We start from the raw sequence: 17,882 nt of genomic DNA on the forward strand, positions 1-17,882 counted from the left end.
AAAAGAGCCACCCCCAGCTCAAGTGCATCAAATTAGCCAAACCCAAACATCACACTGTTCCATCCAAGTATGAGCCTTGACTAAAGCTTTGGATCAGGATTTTTCCTTAGGATTGTCAAATACGGGCTTCTGTAAATCAGCCGAGTAATCTTTAAATGCGGGTATACCCACCCTTTAGATGTTAGATGTCAGAAGAAGGCCCGACTGCTTGAAATAATCACAGACTTGGAAAATATGAACAAGGAAAAATGAAAGACTGCAGAAAACCACCAAGATACCCCTGAGCAAAGAATCTATCCTCAAAGAAGGGCTGCTCGTGGCCAGTGGTGGAAGGTTGGTTAGCCATGGAATGTATGCTTCCTTGTCTGTCAATGTGAAAACTTTCAATGATTGACGGTGTGAAATCCTTGTGTCACTCCATGTCCTCAAGGTGAGCAGGGTCGACTTGGCTCAAGTAGATTCTATCTGGGCTTTTGGCTTCATAAAGCTGTCTTCCATTTTCCTAGGAAGCGCCTTGAAGATTATCCCTAAAAAAGACGCCAAGCAGGCAGATCGGCCAGTACCAATCCAATAATTTCCAAATAAGTCAGTGTAAGTGTGAGAAAATTATACATCTCAACAGGGTGCGTGATTATTTGCTGAGTCCAGAGAACAAGATCTCATCATTTTAAGAGGTCCCTATTATTTCATAAATCTTCGCCTGCGATGCCATCCAAGTATGTATCAGCGATCTCTGTCCTGCTCGTCGGAGAACAATAGTGGCGTTGAGCAAGCTGGTGTTTTCTGCATTTACTGTTAAAGTGGAAGCCACCTCCGTGCATGGCGGTCGCTGCCGATAATTCACAGAAGAAAATGCGCATCTCAGTGGGAGTCATTTGCCAAATTAATTTCTCCTCCATGCAAATTCACTCTCACCATCGTGCATAGTTTCTTTCATGTATCATTCCGATAGTTTCCGAAGCTGCGGGAGTGCACAGTACAAGCACATACTGTACAATATAAAGGCAAGCGGGGGAAAAAAGGCGAAAAATGAAGATAAAGACGTCTAATCTGTATTACACACTCTTCAACGACATGATTTATAGTGGTGACTGGCACATAGCAGAGTGAGTCACCCACACCATCTGCCCCTTCTAACCACCTTGCTGGGGCCCATGCTTCATCAGCACTCCTCCCAGGGGTGATGGATGGCCTGTCCATACTTCCCAATGATTAAGCCAACTCCTAACACACCAATATTACTCAATTTCTATCACCCTTCCCCTGACGCACTCCCTGTCCCTTGGAAGAGCCACGGCTACTTTTGCAACTCAAAAGCAGTCAACGGGCAGCAACGTTTGTGCCCCGATCGGCATCAAAACCACATTTGCTTAGTTTATGATACCGCTTCACGGAAGCCACTCAACTCTAATCAGGGTATTTGGTGTATGCACACCAAATACCCACATATGGTGTAATTTACTCAACTGCAGAAGGGTGGAGCCATCAATTGGAGGGGAGGTCTTTATTTGAGTATCAGGCCCTATTGGACTTACGTCATTCATTTATGATGCTACAACCGCGAGGAGCTTTGCCCCAACATGGAGCTGGCCGACGTCCCCTCGGCGAGGAATGCATCCTGGAAGAGATATGTAGAGGGACGAGAGCCAGTGGTAAAACAAAATAAAGTGAAGCCAGAGAGAGGACTAAATAGGACATTTGAACCAATTCCTTCTGTATGTGTGTTACTCGCCAACTGACAAACTAACAGCTGTCAGAAAACTGCCGTTGTTTGATAACATTGAAACTTCAGCTGGTAGCAAACGCGTGTGATGTTATACAGGTGGTGATCTCGAGATTACAGTCTCAGTGCCCTCATACTGGTCAGCAGAGACTTCAGTCATGCTCCTCTCATCGATGAATAGCTTCTTACACGTGGACTGTTCAACAAGAGCGAATAAATGTGCGCAAAATTCCAATGTAAAGCGAGCATGTTAATCTGAAACTATTCTATTCATATATTATTATTATTATTATTATTATTGCATGTTTTATTATGTTTTTTTAGAGCACTTTTTACAGTCCACTAGAAATACAGTTTGGTTGAGTTGAGTACAGTCAAATTCACACCTATGGGCAATTTAGAGTCATGCAGCTTTTTGGAATGTGGGAGGAAGGCTCAGTACCTGGGGAAAACCCACACAAGCACTCCACACAGGAGGAGCCTGAGCCAGAGATTTGTACCCAGAAACTTTCGACTGTGAGGCAGACGATCCAAACACTAGTCCACTATGATGATGAAAATAATATTTTAAAAAAACAGGGATATCTGCAGATTAACTTTAACCCTTCTGTTTATTTCCAACAATGTTCAAGGGTGACCCACTCTAAAATTAGTCATCCCAAAAATATAACAATGCAATGCAAGTTGTATATTTTTCCCAATTATTTTTTGCAAAGGAAAAAAAAAGGTCAGGAGTGTAAATTTAATCCTATTTTTGAATATAATTTATACGTGCAACATAACAGTGGCGTTAAGGACGCCAAATTAAGATTTTGCTTTTACTTGCATTTGAATCAAATTTAAGACCTCTCATTTACTCAATGACCATAAGGCAAAACGAGTTTCTAGCATTTTTAAGAGGTTTGAAAGGCAGATATAAGGAGTATGTGACATTCTTAAGGAGAACTAATTTCGGAAAATTAGATCAATGCCTGGAACATCAACATGCAAACACAAACAACATTCGAGAGCGATCATGTCAGAGTCTACTGGACTGCTTATCGTCGCCACATATCTTAAAGATCACATCATCTTTAACACTGAAAAGTTTAGTTTAGAAAATGCGGTAAATGTCTACACTTTAAATTACTTTGAAGCCTGTTTACTCTTTGAATGTTTCTGTTTTATTTGAGAACTGATTGTTGCATTCGATTAAACAATGGACTTTTCATACAGAATATATACTGTAATATTTAGAGATATAGTACAGTATCCACAGCTAGGATGATAAGATTCAGTATTATGATTTAGATTCAGTATTATTTCATACCTGTGTAGACCTCGGCCTCTGAGGGGTCTTCCACCCGTTTATGCTGGATGATGTAGTCCGAAACCTTGCAGCCAATCAGAGGTTCCACGTCCAACCACTCCAGGGCTACCATTGTGCTTGAAGGTTCCAGGTAAGGGGCAAGGCGCAAGCTGACGAATACGAGAAGAAATGTGATGTGAGAATTAAACATATTATGGAAGTGACAGTCTCATAAACATGTATTTTACAGCAAAGGATCAGTACAATGATGCATTTAAATGATTATCAATATATAATGTGTAATCAGTTTTAAGTGTGCAGAAAGTGTTTTCTGTCCCATTATTTACAAAAATGTAGTGCTTGGTGGAAACGGGGCTTCATTCTATGTAATGTTTCCTTTTCAACTTGCAATGTCAACTTCCACAGGACCTGGAGTCAGTAGTTCACACAATCTATAGTGTATCACCAGGACACCTTGAATGAGAGCATATTCCGTTCAGAGGAAGGGCTGATTGACAGGGGAACTGTCCTTTTGTCCGCAACTTTCTCAAAAGTGTGTGTAGATGGCGCGTCCGTGCATCCATCCACAAAATCATTATCTTATGTGCATGAATTCCAAGGTGGCATGGCGTGACCTCACACTTACACCGGCTGCCTAAGGGGACTGCAGTTAGGCAGGCCATCTCTGCTGAAGGCAGTCAGGTCACAGCGACACCAGTTATCAATGACGTCGCCCTTTCCGGCACACCAGTATGATCTCATTGTGGCGCTCTTGAAGGCCTGTAAAGGGTAACAGGTGAGAGAAATGCAATTATCTCTGGGAACATGCACTGCCTGTCCATCTACGTGTACGCCCACCCTGCCACAAGATCTGAGCACACACACATAAGCATAGGAATCATTATACTTCTTCCTATATGATTATGCACCTCCAGTCACTTACTTTTGCATGTTCCCTAAAATAAGTAATGGACATTTAGGTGTAAAGGCTCAAACTAGTTGAAATGTCCTCCAATGTCGAAATATTCTCTTCATAAAAATGTCTGGCACTCAGATGGGGCTCACTAAGATAGGAAGCACAGTTCAAACACGCACAGACAGAAGGACCTTTTCAATTCCACTGCTCCCAATTACCGGAAGCGGGAACATCTCACTAACATTGCCGAGCTTACGCTGAGATATCATAGACGCACTGTGACTTTCATGATGGTGGAGTGAAAGCCCCCCACCCACCCGTATGTGTATGTTTGTATGGTCGTCTGTCTACAGTGACGGCGGGAGGAGTGGGTATGTGAGGAGATGACATCATCTCCTCGCGTTTCCTTGTACCGCTTCATTAACAGCTGAAAGCAAAAAAAATCTAATCTAAGGAGCTCAGTCATTCTCTAAAAGGCAGTGAATTGCCAATAGGAGCATCAAGGCAGTAAAATATAATGTCAGGGCTTCCCTTAAAGCCACAGGCGCGATAAGAGTGACTGCAGGGGAGTTCATAAGCACTTTGGCTCCCCCTGTCACAAAGTTGGCTCAATGGAGCACTCGGTTTATTTATGCACCCTTAACTTCGGACAAGTGCTTGATCGCAGTCACGAAAATAGGACACTGGAACCCTACAGAAACATTATCGCTGGGTACCAGGCGCCTAACATAAAAAAACAAAGAGGAGCCACTTCTTTGTTCACCGTGAGATTCACTTATCTAAATGCAAGAAACGCTTTTTGAAGACAACCACAATTCTCTTGCACGTCAGCAAAGCACACCCACCCTATTAATTATTGATTTCCACAGCTGTTTCTTTCCGATTCAGCAATGCCAGGGACACTTCGGTTTACAGTTACGACCACAAAGGTAGACGTCTTCCAAGTACTTCCCAGCAGAGGTTGTAGTAAATCACATATGTGTAAGTCTCAAGTAAGTCTTAACCTTCAAGTTTCAATCAAATCCCAAGTTACTGGAAAAAAATCAAGCAAGTGAAGTTGAGTCCCCACTAAATTTCAAGGAAATCGTAAGTTACTATAAGTCATAGAATCTTGCTCAGTCGAAACATTTATTGGGGTGATAATAAAAAGTTTTTTTCACTAATAATAGCATAAAAAAGTACATTTACGCCTATAAAATTAAATGAACAATAATAAAGTAGACTCGGCGGCACATTGGACGACTGGTAAGCACGTCTGCCCCACAGTTCTGAGGACTCGGGTTCAAATCCGGCCTCGCCTGTGTGGAGTTTACGTATTCACCCCAAGCCTGCATGGGTTTTTCTCCAGGTACTCCGGTTTCCCTCCACATCCCAGAAACATACATGGTAGGTTGATTGAAGACTCTAAATTTCCCATTGGTGTGAATGTGAGTGCGAATGCCTGTTTGTCTTTATGTGCCCTGCGATTGGCTGGCGAACAGTTCAGGGTGTACCCCGCCTCTTGCCCAGTATTAACTGAGATGGGGGCCAGCACGCCCGTGACCTGAGTGACGATTAGCGGTATGGAAAATGGATGGATGGATGGATAATTTAAACTCTTAGAGTATAACATAAATTCATATAAACTCATATTATTAAGAAGAATACATGTTGCTGTCTGTTCCTAACAATTGCATGAGTGTTTACAGCAACTGATGTATGTAACACTGTTACTGTGATGATAAATATTGAAAATCACTGTATATGGAAAGGTGTTATCATTATCAGATTTACAAAGTGCGTAGAGTGTTTGGGTTTTCCAAATACATTAGTGTGTGCGAGTGAATGGGTGAATGAAAAATATTAACTTTGTGTACTTTGTACAGTAGGTTGTTATGAAGTTTCGTCCATTTACTTGGATTAGTTTTACGGGCAGATCTGCCACATCAAATATGGTGGACGTACTTGATGTAGAGTCAACCTACCCAAGGCAGCGTCTATGTATACGTGTCTAACCTAACACCTTCACAATCACAGTTTTTTTTAATTATATAGTTTCCAGTCTCCATATTGTCAATCACTTTATTGTCCTTTCAATTAAACTGACATGAAGTTTAGTTATTGTTTGACCAACGATCAGCTATCGAAACCTTGAAGCTAGCCTAGCATACCTGGATTTGCGGCTTTCCTAGTGACAGATGAAGGTAAACATCAGATGTTGTGTCTCTTATCTTTGAGTTGCAAACCTTGCATGTTGGCATTCTTTTTTCCCGATTTTATCCAAAACATAATCCTTGACCCAGACCTCTATTTCCTCAGATACTGCATCACCAGCAGTGTAGTAGGTTCTTCAGTTCTTCATGGGAACAGACTGCACAGTCACTTGTCTTCATTGTGAAAGTAAAAGCGACATAAATGAGCTCCATGTCAGGGTGAGGGAGGAAAGAATAAAAGTGGAACGAGGGAGGCCATGATGAAAAAAGACATAGAAATGACACAGAGCAGTATCTGTCCAACACAAAAATAATTGAAGAGAAAAAGGTGTCCTGCATTTACTGTACTTCATGTGGCTGTTGACCACAACAAGGAGAAAAATGTTATCTCATCGATGATAAATCTGCTCTACCAATGATGGAGCAACAGTGGTTTACGTCACCCATACAGTATCGTCCCAGCATGCTTCAAGCTCCTGACTGACCAGGTACTGCAAATAGTACCTCATAGTTGCTGGTAGTAGTGTTGCAGTCAAGGCAACAGAATCAAAACCCACGTCAAGACCACAACTTAAGGGTTACGACTGAGTGAAGGCTAAGACCAAGGCAGGTTGACTCGAAGTTTTGATTTACTGGTCTTGAGAAAAAAATCTATAATCCTCTTTGACGAAGCCAGAGATACATTCAAGTTAAAATACAACCGTTTACAAGACCACCAGAAAGTGGTCCGGGCCTGAGACCAGTCTCAAGACCATAACTGATTTTGGGTACTAAAACACTACCTTATAAGACTTGTTTTTGCCAACAAGAAAGGGACATTAGTTCCCTCTTGATCGTATTTCTTCAGACCCGAAACATTTTGGAATTCTATGTTTCCAACTTTGTGGCAACAGTTTGGGCAGACCCTTTTCGGTTTCGGCATAACTGTGCTCCAGTTCACAAAACAAGGTCCATTGCAGAAATTTGAGAGACTTGGCCTCAACCCTGTCAAACACCTTTGGGATGAACTTGTATGGTCATTCATCTTCTGGATGAATGAGCAAACATTCCAAGCAGAAAGTCTTTCCAGAAGTATAAAAGCTGTTAAAAATGCAGAGGTGGGGGAACAAGTCCATATTTTGTTTCCAGGGGTCCCGACATGTCTGTCCATATTGTGTAGACTCTAAATGAGCCAGATGAATAAGTGAATCTGGCAAATTAAAAAAGGGAAAAATGTTATAAGATCCATCCCAGCTGCTTGACTTCACGTGGCTGCTAGAAAACAGAATCTGTGGGGGTCTATCGACCTACCTCGTGTCAGTAGGAAACCGGCCACAGACAAATCAAAACATTAAAAAAAAAAACACAAAAAAGACCTGGACACGAGGCCTATGCAGGTTCACGGATGAGACAAATCGGAGGTATGACCTCAGCTGCTAAAGGCAAGGGCCCGCCATGCGTTTGCCGCCATCAGATTCCTCGAAAAAAAAAAAAACTAAGAGCCCATATGGCTGTGCACGCTTCGCTGCATGGCTGCATCTGTGAAAAATAGACAAAGCGATTACTGCTGTGTTTATGTTTGACAAGTAATGCATGCCAGCCTCCGCTGGGTTTGTAATTGTGGTTTTAGGAAGTGGGGCGGTGGGGGTTGAAAGAGGGTAATGCGGTGGCGACTGTAACAGATCTAGTAATCTGTGCTATTTTTCTTTTGTTCACAAATGAAGTTTATATATAATACAGCGCAGTCATTAAATTGACCTTTCGCTAAGACCCGCCCATCTTTGTGAGTATTGCTATGTCAGTCAAGGTACTCATTACAAAAAAAAAAAAAAAAAAACATGCATTGAAGAAAATGGCCCCTGGTAGGAAAAAGGTTGCCCAACTTTGGTCCACATCTGCGCCCTGTGAATTAGGCCCGACAAGTGCATGTGCCCAGAAAAAAAATAAAAAACAAATCCAAATTTTGTTGCTCTTTGTTGCAACATCTACTGCATTTATTTCATTCTAAATACAAAAATACGATTACAAAATATAAATGCGTTTTTTGTCAATTACAATTAATTCAAATTGAGTTGTAACATAACATGTACTTTTGGGGGATGTGGGAAAGCACATCAAACTGTAACAATACTGTAGTTTTCCGGGTATGGAGCCTAACTAAGTGGTTGGTCCACCACCAATTTTAGTTACATAACAAAAAGTGTTAAGTGATAAGTCTTGGTTGGGTCAGTCATGGTATGCATATGGAAGTGGGGGAGGTATATGTCCATTGCTGTTACTAGATAAGAGGATGATATCTTTTACTTTATTGATTAACCATAGATACATTTCCCAGAAGACGATAGAGGCATATACAGTACATTCTGTCTTGGACTAAAGGGAGGGTAAGAGACAAATCATTACACATTATGCCTCATCTTGGAAAAGGAGGTATTTTGACAAAGACGATACTTGATGTCCAGATTTGCTTTCAGTTTCAGTTTGATGGCCCTCAGTTTCTGCCTTTTCACAAATATGCCTCGATTCTTTCCCATTGCCTTTATCAATACAAAACTGAATTGAGCTGAATGCAATCACCCTCTTGTTTAAAGAGAAGATAGCGAGTGACAATGTTACTTGAGCATCAGCGACAACTCCAGCCCACAAAATTCTGAGCTTTGACGTCATGTAGCCCCCTGGCAGACTCGCTGGCACCGAAATCCTATTTGGACCTTTCATTTTCATAGAAGCCTGACGTGACTTACAAGAAGGCCACGGAGGCCACTGTGACCTCTTTAATGTATTAATCAGTTTGTCCGTGATAAGCTCACCATATTACTGTCGATCTTTAGCGGCTAATACAAGAAAACACTGGCCAGCTGGCCCGCAGTATTCATTTAGAAAGTGATCACCAGTGATGGTAAAGAGTCAGCTCACGCAGGAGATCGCCAATGGTGATCTAAAAGTGCGCGTTTTTGTGTGTTTCCGTGTTCGTGCAGTCATTCCAATTCGTCAGATTTCACAGGGATGCTCCTCGGGAACATATCAGAAGTTCTGCTTCCAAGAGATTGGCGATGCCGGTTGGGTTGGTTCTCCCAAAGGTTGGCTGGGGGTTTTGCCATGACACAGCAGGACCCTTTAGGCTAGCAGCGGCTGTCTCAGGATAGATAGCAAGAGAGAAATTCGTCTGAAAACCTACAATCGAGCTGTGTTTTTTTTTTAAATTTATTTTCGTACCAATGATGTTTTGTCGACACAGACCTGAAAATTAAAGACTGAAAAGGCAGTCATTTGCATGCCAGGCCTGGAGTTGGCAATATCACTTTGTAAAGAAATGCTATCCGCATGGTCACCAGTTAGTTTTCCCCTTATCTTATCCAGATTTTTTTTTAAATACACTTTGTGTATATTATTACTGTCCAATGACACAATGTAAGTAAATAGTATTTTTATTTAAAAAAAAAACCAATTAGTCAAAACTTTGAACCCACAAAATGTTGACATAGCTTTTTATTGGAATGCCAATATGTAGGTTAAAAACCGTGTAAGTAACGGATCTCAGCAGGGCGGCAACAGAGATATAGCCCTGTGGTACATTGTTGTGTTGGTTGTGTTTGAACCCATTTATTGGAGCTGGCTTGTTGCATTCAAGCATTCTGGTAGTACTTATGAAATGGCAACAGGCTATTTTCTGGAAATTTAATATGTCAGGCTACCTCTGTATTTCATCAAATGCCCTCAGGGTTGGTTATTGTTTGTATCTTCATGGAGGCAACCTGGGAATTTAATCACCTTTAGAGACAATAGTTGACATAAAGGGTATGTTTGCGCCGGTGTTGATTTAAATCTTGATTTTGACAGTTCCTCTTTCAAACAGGCTCAGTTGTGAAATATATAGAGCATTCTTAGCTAAACTCACAAGCAATTTGTTCAAAAGGCTCGCCATAACTCAGTCACGGCAACACAGGGCTAGTGGCAAGCTTTTGCTTATATTTGCCACAGTGTTTTTCTGTGTCTCTCTGATGGTGCTTATTAATGTGGAAGCCGCAGGTTATGCTCTTATTCAAGATCACCATTCCAAGAGTGGCTCCAGTCAAGTTAAGACCTGGTATAAGCAAACCCAGGTCGGGATCTGATTAAATTAACAGGATAGCGCTTCATCGCCAAGGAAGTGAGCCCAAAATCATAATGTCTTGCGTTCTCATTAACTGCAGTAAAATGACGACCAAGCATATAAGTTTATGTAGCCTTGCAACATTCTATAAGGAAGGCGCAATGTCAGATTGTTGGGTGTCACTGCCTGATCCCATTTATGTTGAGTGTTCTCTAGATGGTTTATGCAGAAGTGCAAGGTAGATAAATTGTGAGCTGCATAAAAAGAAAAAAAGCTAGCACTTAAGATAGATGCCTGGTCAGAGAAAAAAAGTAGAGTATAATACTAAAAATTCAACAATAGGTACGGAATTACCATATTGAGCAACTCCCAAAGCTGTACTCCAGATAAAAAAAAATTGTCTTGTTATTCCCACCTACACTATTCTCCACAAACATGTGAAACGTATGGACATGCTGGCATTAAAACATGATTTTTTGAAACAAAACACCAGGAAGATTTTGCCAGAATGTGAAGCTCATTTGAGCTTATTTTTCCACAGTATTTACTGATGAGCTTTTATAAGTCCACGGTTTAAAATGTCATCCAACAATTTATAGTGTAGTGTTCCCTCGCTATATCAAGGTTGACCTACTGCAGATTCAGTGCACTGCAGATATTTTTTTTCATATTCATATCGGGCATAATTCACCAAATCGTGGGATTTTCAGTGTATTCTGTAATTTTCTTTGCGATAAAATAAACACTTCCTAGCATAAAACAGTAAAACTACATAAAAAATGAAGAAAAATTAATTAAATCACATATTACAAGTACAAATAAAATGTACATAGAGTACAGTACTACTGTGCATTACATTATGTTTAAGAGTAATTTCTCCATTTTGCTTGGATCAGCCTTGAACATTTTTGTTTTACATATTCACCTTAATACAATGAAATCGAAATAGTACTTTGTTTGCACTTCAAGCAGAGAGCATCTTGTTCCAGATAAAAATGTCGGCTTTGATTCCTTAAAAATCCACATTTTTACCATTTGGAAGTTCTTCCAACAGCAAATAAGTCACACAAAGTTTGTGTCGGTTCTGGGAAGATGCACAAAGGAGATTGCTTGAACTCCTGATTTTAGTTTTTAAACAGTTTTGGGAGGCTAATGTTTCGTTGCAAATCCCCTGTAACTTCATAAAAAAAAGCTCTGAATTAAAAAAATCCAGTTTTGGCTGTCAATTTCACTCACTGAACATATAGTCATTGGCTGGACTACCTGTCTGTCGTTACTAGCAGCACCAATGACTGGTCGGTTCTGTCAACATAATTCTCTTTAAGGCCTGCAATTTCCCAAATGTAAAAACCCGACAACTAGCTGGCACCTCAGTCACTGTTTGATACGGTAATTGGCCAGTCTACTTGTCAGTCAATAATGACAGCAACTTCTGTCAACTGGTCATCGTGCGGACATTGGAAAGTGACGTCAATAATAATGATAATGGATCTCAAACGCCCACGCGGTATTTCATGATGTCCGTCGACTCGTATTCATCTCTTTAGGTCCCGCCTTCATTCATGCAATGTGTCTGAACGTGTAAAACCTTGATACTGTCATTGTCTGTCATCTTACTGTTCATACGGGTATTGGCTACTAGTCAGTCATTAATGACAGCAACTGATTGGTGGATTCTGTCACCAGGTCTCGTGCAGACCTTTGTAAGTTACATTTTAATCATCACATGCACCGTGGAAACTAAAGCGTTCCGGTGGAATCTCATTACCGCAGTCGACACGTATACTGGACATCCCTTGTCTTAGGACTTCTTTGTCTTTCTTTGGGTCCCGCCTCTTTCCACTATGTAAAAACTCAATACCACCATTGGCTGCCATTTTAGTTGTTTTGTTCATGTTTTCCATGCAGTTGACTTGTCAGTCATTGATGACAGCAACTGATTGATCGATTCTGTCCCCTGGTCTTTGTGCAGTCATTGGTAAGTGGGAACTAAGCTGCTGGATTTTATTACATCAGTCGACATGTATTCATCCCTTGCGTGACTTACGTTTCTATCGAGGGCCTACCTTCTTCCAAGGTCTAATTGTAAAAGAATGGCTGCCATCTCATCTACAGTTCATGCAGTCAGTCAGTGTTCATGTCAAATATTGCTAGCAGCAATACTGATTGCTAATTGACATGTCAATCATCACTAATGATCAATTACCAATGCCTGGTTTTCTTTACTAATTAGGATTCAGTTATGCAGGTCCATGAAGATCATTCGTCTGTACGGCATGAGTGTGTGTGTGTGTGTTTTTTTTTTTGATGGTCAGCTATGCCTTAAATTGCATTAAAGATGACTTTTATATTGCGCTTAAATTTCCCATGCCCCCTTCGCATTTAAAGTTCTTGTCTTACATCATCCACCTGCTCATGAGCAGTGCAACTACAACTTTTTTTTTTTGCACAGGCAGTTAGACCAAAAAATGTAAAAAATAAATAAAAGAAGAAGAAGCTCATCACGCAGAAAGCTTTTGCAACATGGCAGCTGTCTTTCCTGATCGAGGCAGCCATGTAGAAAGAAGTCTCAAAGGTGTGTGTGTGAAAAACATACACACATGCACACACGCACGCACACACGCGCACACACACACGCACACACCGAATGAGCTGTTGTGTTTCTTTTGGTCGCTTTAATTCAATCCAAGTTATATGTACCTTTTAATGCACCTTTCAGGCTAGCAGCAGCAGCTCATGCAGGGGCCAAGAACAGAAGCGAAAGGAAGTAAAAAAAAAAAAAAAAGAGGAGAGTGATGGACTCCCCTCCCTCCCAAGGGGTCGATGACATCAATAAGAAGCTAATAATCCTGCCTGGAGCAATCCACTGCAGTCCGCCCCTCCTCCTCCACATACATCTCACTCTGTACATCCTCACAAGACCATAGCTATAGACTTCGGAAGTGGTGGAGAGGTGTTTGGAAACGGAAGAAACGGAGACATTTTTTGCTCCTCTTCACGTTTAGTTATCGATGAGGCCCACAAGGGATTGTCTGCTATCGATTGGGCCTGCTTTTCTTTGGGGCTGCGGCGCTTGTTATGGGAAGCACGCACTTTGCAGAGCTCTGTTGTTGTAGATGTGCGTATGCCCTTTTTGTTTTGTTTCTGATATTATCAGGTGACGTGATAAGACGCCCGATTAGGGGATGCATAAACCAGTCGTAAACACACACACGCGCGCACATAAGACATCCACCAGGTGACAGATGCAGCAATGCAAAAATGAAGCCAATTGAGCAAAAATAGGGTCAACTCATTTCAATGTGACATCATAACCTGCACCCCCAGGCCCCTTTCTCCTTAATTGCCTTACGGAAAAGCAATCTCATATGATTGACTTCCACGGCCCAAACATTTGACCATTATCATGATACTGTATTACAATAGGGCTCTCAAGGCTTGTTTAGACATAAACAGAGGTGCACGCACGCACACACAAAAACACACACACACACAGACTGGGACTTGCTCATGAAGAGCGTAACCATGACGTCATCGTTTTTATGCCCGCAGGATCACCGGGCTCGTTTGCTAAAAAAAAAGAAAAAAAAAAAGAAAAAAGAAATTAACCATCCAATGCCCCCTTGAGGCGATAGGGTGCAACTGTCACCCTGAATGCCTCGAGATGCAACGTATAAGACAAGGTCCATGATACTCAACTCAACTTTACAACTAGTGCCGTGATACATGATACATTAAGTTACCTATCAAGAAAAATGGCATGACCAAGACTATAGTGAACCATATGCTAAATATGGTTCACTATAGTTCACTATATAGTTCACTAAATGATAAATATCATCATATTTATCATTTATCATATTTTAATAAGAAAAATTTTTTATAACGTTACCAGGACAAAGTCGTAATTGTTATGACGGATTATCAAAATTCCCACATGAATCTAAACGCAACAGTCTGACACAAGAAACTGGAGAGATCTACGTTTATACAATAACATTAAAACTAAATTTCTAAATTTGTCAATTTTTTTCATTAAAATATAAAGTCTGTTGTTCATTTATGATCGGAATTTTACAATTTTATTGTCAAATAAATACAACATTTTGGGAGTTCCAAATACCAGTCAGCGTTAGCACGAAACCTTCAGGCGACTGCGAGAAAACAAGACAGACAGAACTTAATTTGGGGTGAATCAAAGGAACTTTAAATGGTGGCAGGTGTGCTGACTCCCATTTCATAAAAGTTTGAATGTGATAGGTTCATTCTTAACACAGCCACTTCCCTAGGTATGAGAGGGCGTGCACACTGGTTCAACCACATTATCTCATTTGTTTATTTGAACTTCCCCTCTCAAAAAGACTGAATTTCTTTTCAATTGACTTGTTCAGGTTATAGGTCACATTCATGCCGGAAAAATGTTTTTAAATTAGGTTTTTTACACCACAAAATCTGGCATTTTAACAGGAGTGTGGAGACGTTTTGTATCCACTCTACGTCATTGCCAATGGGTCCTGGGGAGGAAGAGAATTTCAATATGTATACATTACCCTGTCTTAGTATATATATATATATATATATATATATATATATATATATATATATATATATATATATATATATATATATATATACACAATCAACATTTTCATATTCCAAATTCTCTTCCAAAAAAGATTATTAACAATTTGGCATTAATTTAAAACAATGGAGGTACAACTACAGCAGCCTACAAGGGCTTCAATCTTCAATTGCTCAGTTATTGAGGAGATGGTTTGGAAACTGGGGGCGAGGTTACGGTTTCAAGCCCCTATTGCATGTACTAAAACCAAGGTTAGGATAGGATAGGCTTTTGGCTTCTGAGCATTGTGCAATATCGCAGCAATAAACATACTATGACATGTAATAAGAGTGTTACCTCTTTGGTGACGTTGTCTTGAACCAGGCTGTAGAGGGGCACCACGCGACTGACTTCCAACAGGACGGGGATGGGCGAGGGCTGCTCGCCACCTTTGCCGCGGCCCCTCACCACCACAGCCCCTGCCGCCCCGGCCTGGTGGTGGCACAGGTGACAACTGAGTGGGCAGCTGCCCTTCTCCTCGCAGCGGATCACCACGCCGTTGACTGTGTCGTCGGACAGCAGCTGGCTCTTCTGCAGCGCCGTCAGGTAGCTAATGAAGGGTACCGATTTCAGCTCGTGACGCCCGCCGCCAATCCCTTGCTCCGTAGCCTCTGGAAGGTGAAAAAAAAAGGACAAATACAGTGAAACACCTTATGGGCTACAGTACATCTTGCTCAAAAACAACAACCTCTAAACCCACCCTGTCATCTGCTTTCCAAATGCTGGATGGCAGGAAGTTCCATCCCCCCGCAGAGTCAACAAGCAGTGTTTGATCTTCCCATTGGTGGTGGGATGACGGGGAAACAAACCATTCCAGAAAATGAGGAGGCAACGTGTGTGCGGAATCAAATGTTTCATTACATCATCACATTGTCAATGCGATGGCATCAACAACCAACCAACCAACCAGGGCCCATGACAGAACGCCTCTGAGCCCCTCAGATTTTCCAGCCACTAAGGTTTCAGTATCATGGTGAACCACCAGACATAAATACGACAAATAGCAAGATTCCACAAGTAATGAACGCACTACAGTTAAATATTGCCTATAGATCTCACAAGATGGTGGCAAACCCCTACTTTTGTCTAAATAAAGCTTATCAACTCACTTCAACATACTTGCTTGACACCAAGATGACACCAGATGGCGACAAAGAAATACATTTATTTCTTTGACTTGAACACAAAAATGCAGATATTATTTAGCAAATACTGGAGGCTCGCTCCCCCCCCCCAAAAAGAAACCAAATGTGATTATGTGAATTTGCGAATGCCAAATCGCGAACCAGCAGGGGTTCACTGTACAGAAGAATCCCACTGAGCGTTATTGTCCTGAATTTGCACAAATGGGGTTTGATTGTTGTGCTCCAAAACATACAATGAAGATTACAGATTAATGTACCTGATAGTTATCAAAGGTGACATATCAAGGAAAATGGCTTGTATTCAAATAGTTGGGTTTTGGGAATTCCTGCCTAAACATCAGGCATGAAAATGTAACATTTTTTTGTCTATTTCTGAAAATATGCCTGTCAGCGAGCGGTTCTGCACATAGACGTGTTACGAAACAGTGCGGCTAATTTACACAATAAAACCGCCCCCACAAAGATCCACCCATGACATGGGCTGCTAGGCTGCCGGAAGATCCAGGGCCACTTTTTAAGTAACGGCTGGAGTATGGGATCGTATTTGACGTGTCGATACGCCACATGCACACAATGTAGCATATGAACTGCTGCCTCTATGACTTACGATGCTTTTATCGCACTGTTTTTCCACCCTCTCGTGGAGTAAAAGCAAGCAGCCGGCTGCTGAAGCACGCTTGCCAGCGAGATGATGAGAGCTAGCTCAGAAAGCGACACTGAAGAGATGGCCACTCGCCAGCGAGCTCCAACCCGTTATTAAGGTGCTCACATCCTGCACGGCGGGATAGGGCGCAGTGCGGCTCACGGACGACGGTGCAATCTCGCTCGTGTTCGCCGCTAGTTGCTGAGTGACCAAACAGGTAGTTTTGTGCCCTTTCCTGCTGGTTCGGACGCAAAGTAGGCCGCATTTCGGCAATACATGCATTTGTCACTGTTACAACCGAAAGCTTGCTTGTAATAAGGAGGAGAAGGAGACATGACACAAGTGAAGCATGTGAGGCTATGGTATATTTTAAGCAAATACTTTTATTATTAAAAATGCTAAAATCAGACATTTCTACCATTTTCAACCCACCTGGTAAATTTAAAGTAATGGAGATCTCCGTCCATCTCTGTGCCTCGTTACCATGTCATGGTATTTGTCTTGTGTGCCACAACTCGAAACACTGGGACACGGCATTAATCATTTTGTTCCTTCATGTTGTTTTCAACATACAGCTCAGCCAAAACGTCTTGCTGTGGTCACTTTGAAATCTCTCCACCACCATCTCTCCTATTGGATACTTCGAGATGTTGTCACAGAACATTTTTCGATTCGGGTGTTTCTGCGACAGCAGCGGGCACCCACCTGTTGCACCGCCAGCACGGGGCTGTGCCGCATGCAGCACATGCACAATGAATGAGTTGGTCGACGGTGCGCTGCGCTGTGCTAAGTGCAGTGTGAAAATGCCTTTACACAAGCACTCAATTGTGAGATCCAGTTCGCTGCTATGCGTACACCTGCCGGTGAGATGTGTTGAGTGCATCAAGAAAAGAAAAACCAAACAATCAAAAGGGTTGGGAGGTAACTTCCATCCATTAATTTTCTATCGCGTGGATCCTCATTAGGGGCGCAGGTCAGCTGGAGCCTATCCTAGCTGACTTGTGATTTTTATTTATTAATTAAACAATGTTTGCATGTCAGTCTGTTCAGCGTGTTTATTTGGCTTGCCCTGATCGAAGAGACCTGCAAATCTGCAAATAAACCCTGTGGTATTTTGGGAGGAGCTCGTCGTTATCGTCACCATCACTGTGCCTTTTCCCACTCGTAACCTTCGGCACCCGATCTGCTGATGTGCGTTTTTGTGATGCAACAGTTGTCTGTCAACGCGTAGGCACACAGACAAGACAAATGGTGTCAATTTCCCCAGTCATTGATCTTGCAC

The 17,882-nt window shown here is 41.7% G+C and overlaps 1 protein-coding gene across 4 annotated transcripts in view; it reads right to left on the reverse strand.

Moving 5' to 3' along the window:
• The window catches only part of LOC133413895 (astrotactin-2), a 291,345-nt gene that overhangs the window by 45,023 nt on the left and 228,440 nt on the right, over positions 1–17,882 (reverse strand). For all 4 annotated transcript variants that reach the window (XM_061698810.1, XM_061698809.1, XM_061698808.1 and 1 more), the window contains 3 exons: positions 15,110–15,423; positions 3,658–3,791; positions 3,033–3,181 (listed from right to left, as the gene is read on the reverse strand). In XM_061698810.1, coding sequence (XP_061554794.1) covers positions 3,033–3,181; positions 3,658–3,791; positions 15,110–15,423 — 597 coding nt within the window. The remainder of the gene's footprint in view (positions 1–3,032; positions 3,182–3,657; positions 3,792–15,109; positions 15,424–17,882) is intronic.

The sequence above is a fragment of the Phycodurus eques genome, chromosome 15 (genome assembly GCF_024500275.1).
Source record: "Phycodurus eques isolate BA_2022a chromosome 15, UOR_Pequ_1.1, whole genome shotgun sequence".
Classification (NCBI taxonomy): domain Eukaryota; kingdom Metazoa; phylum Chordata; class Actinopteri; order Syngnathiformes; family Syngnathidae; genus Phycodurus; species Phycodurus eques.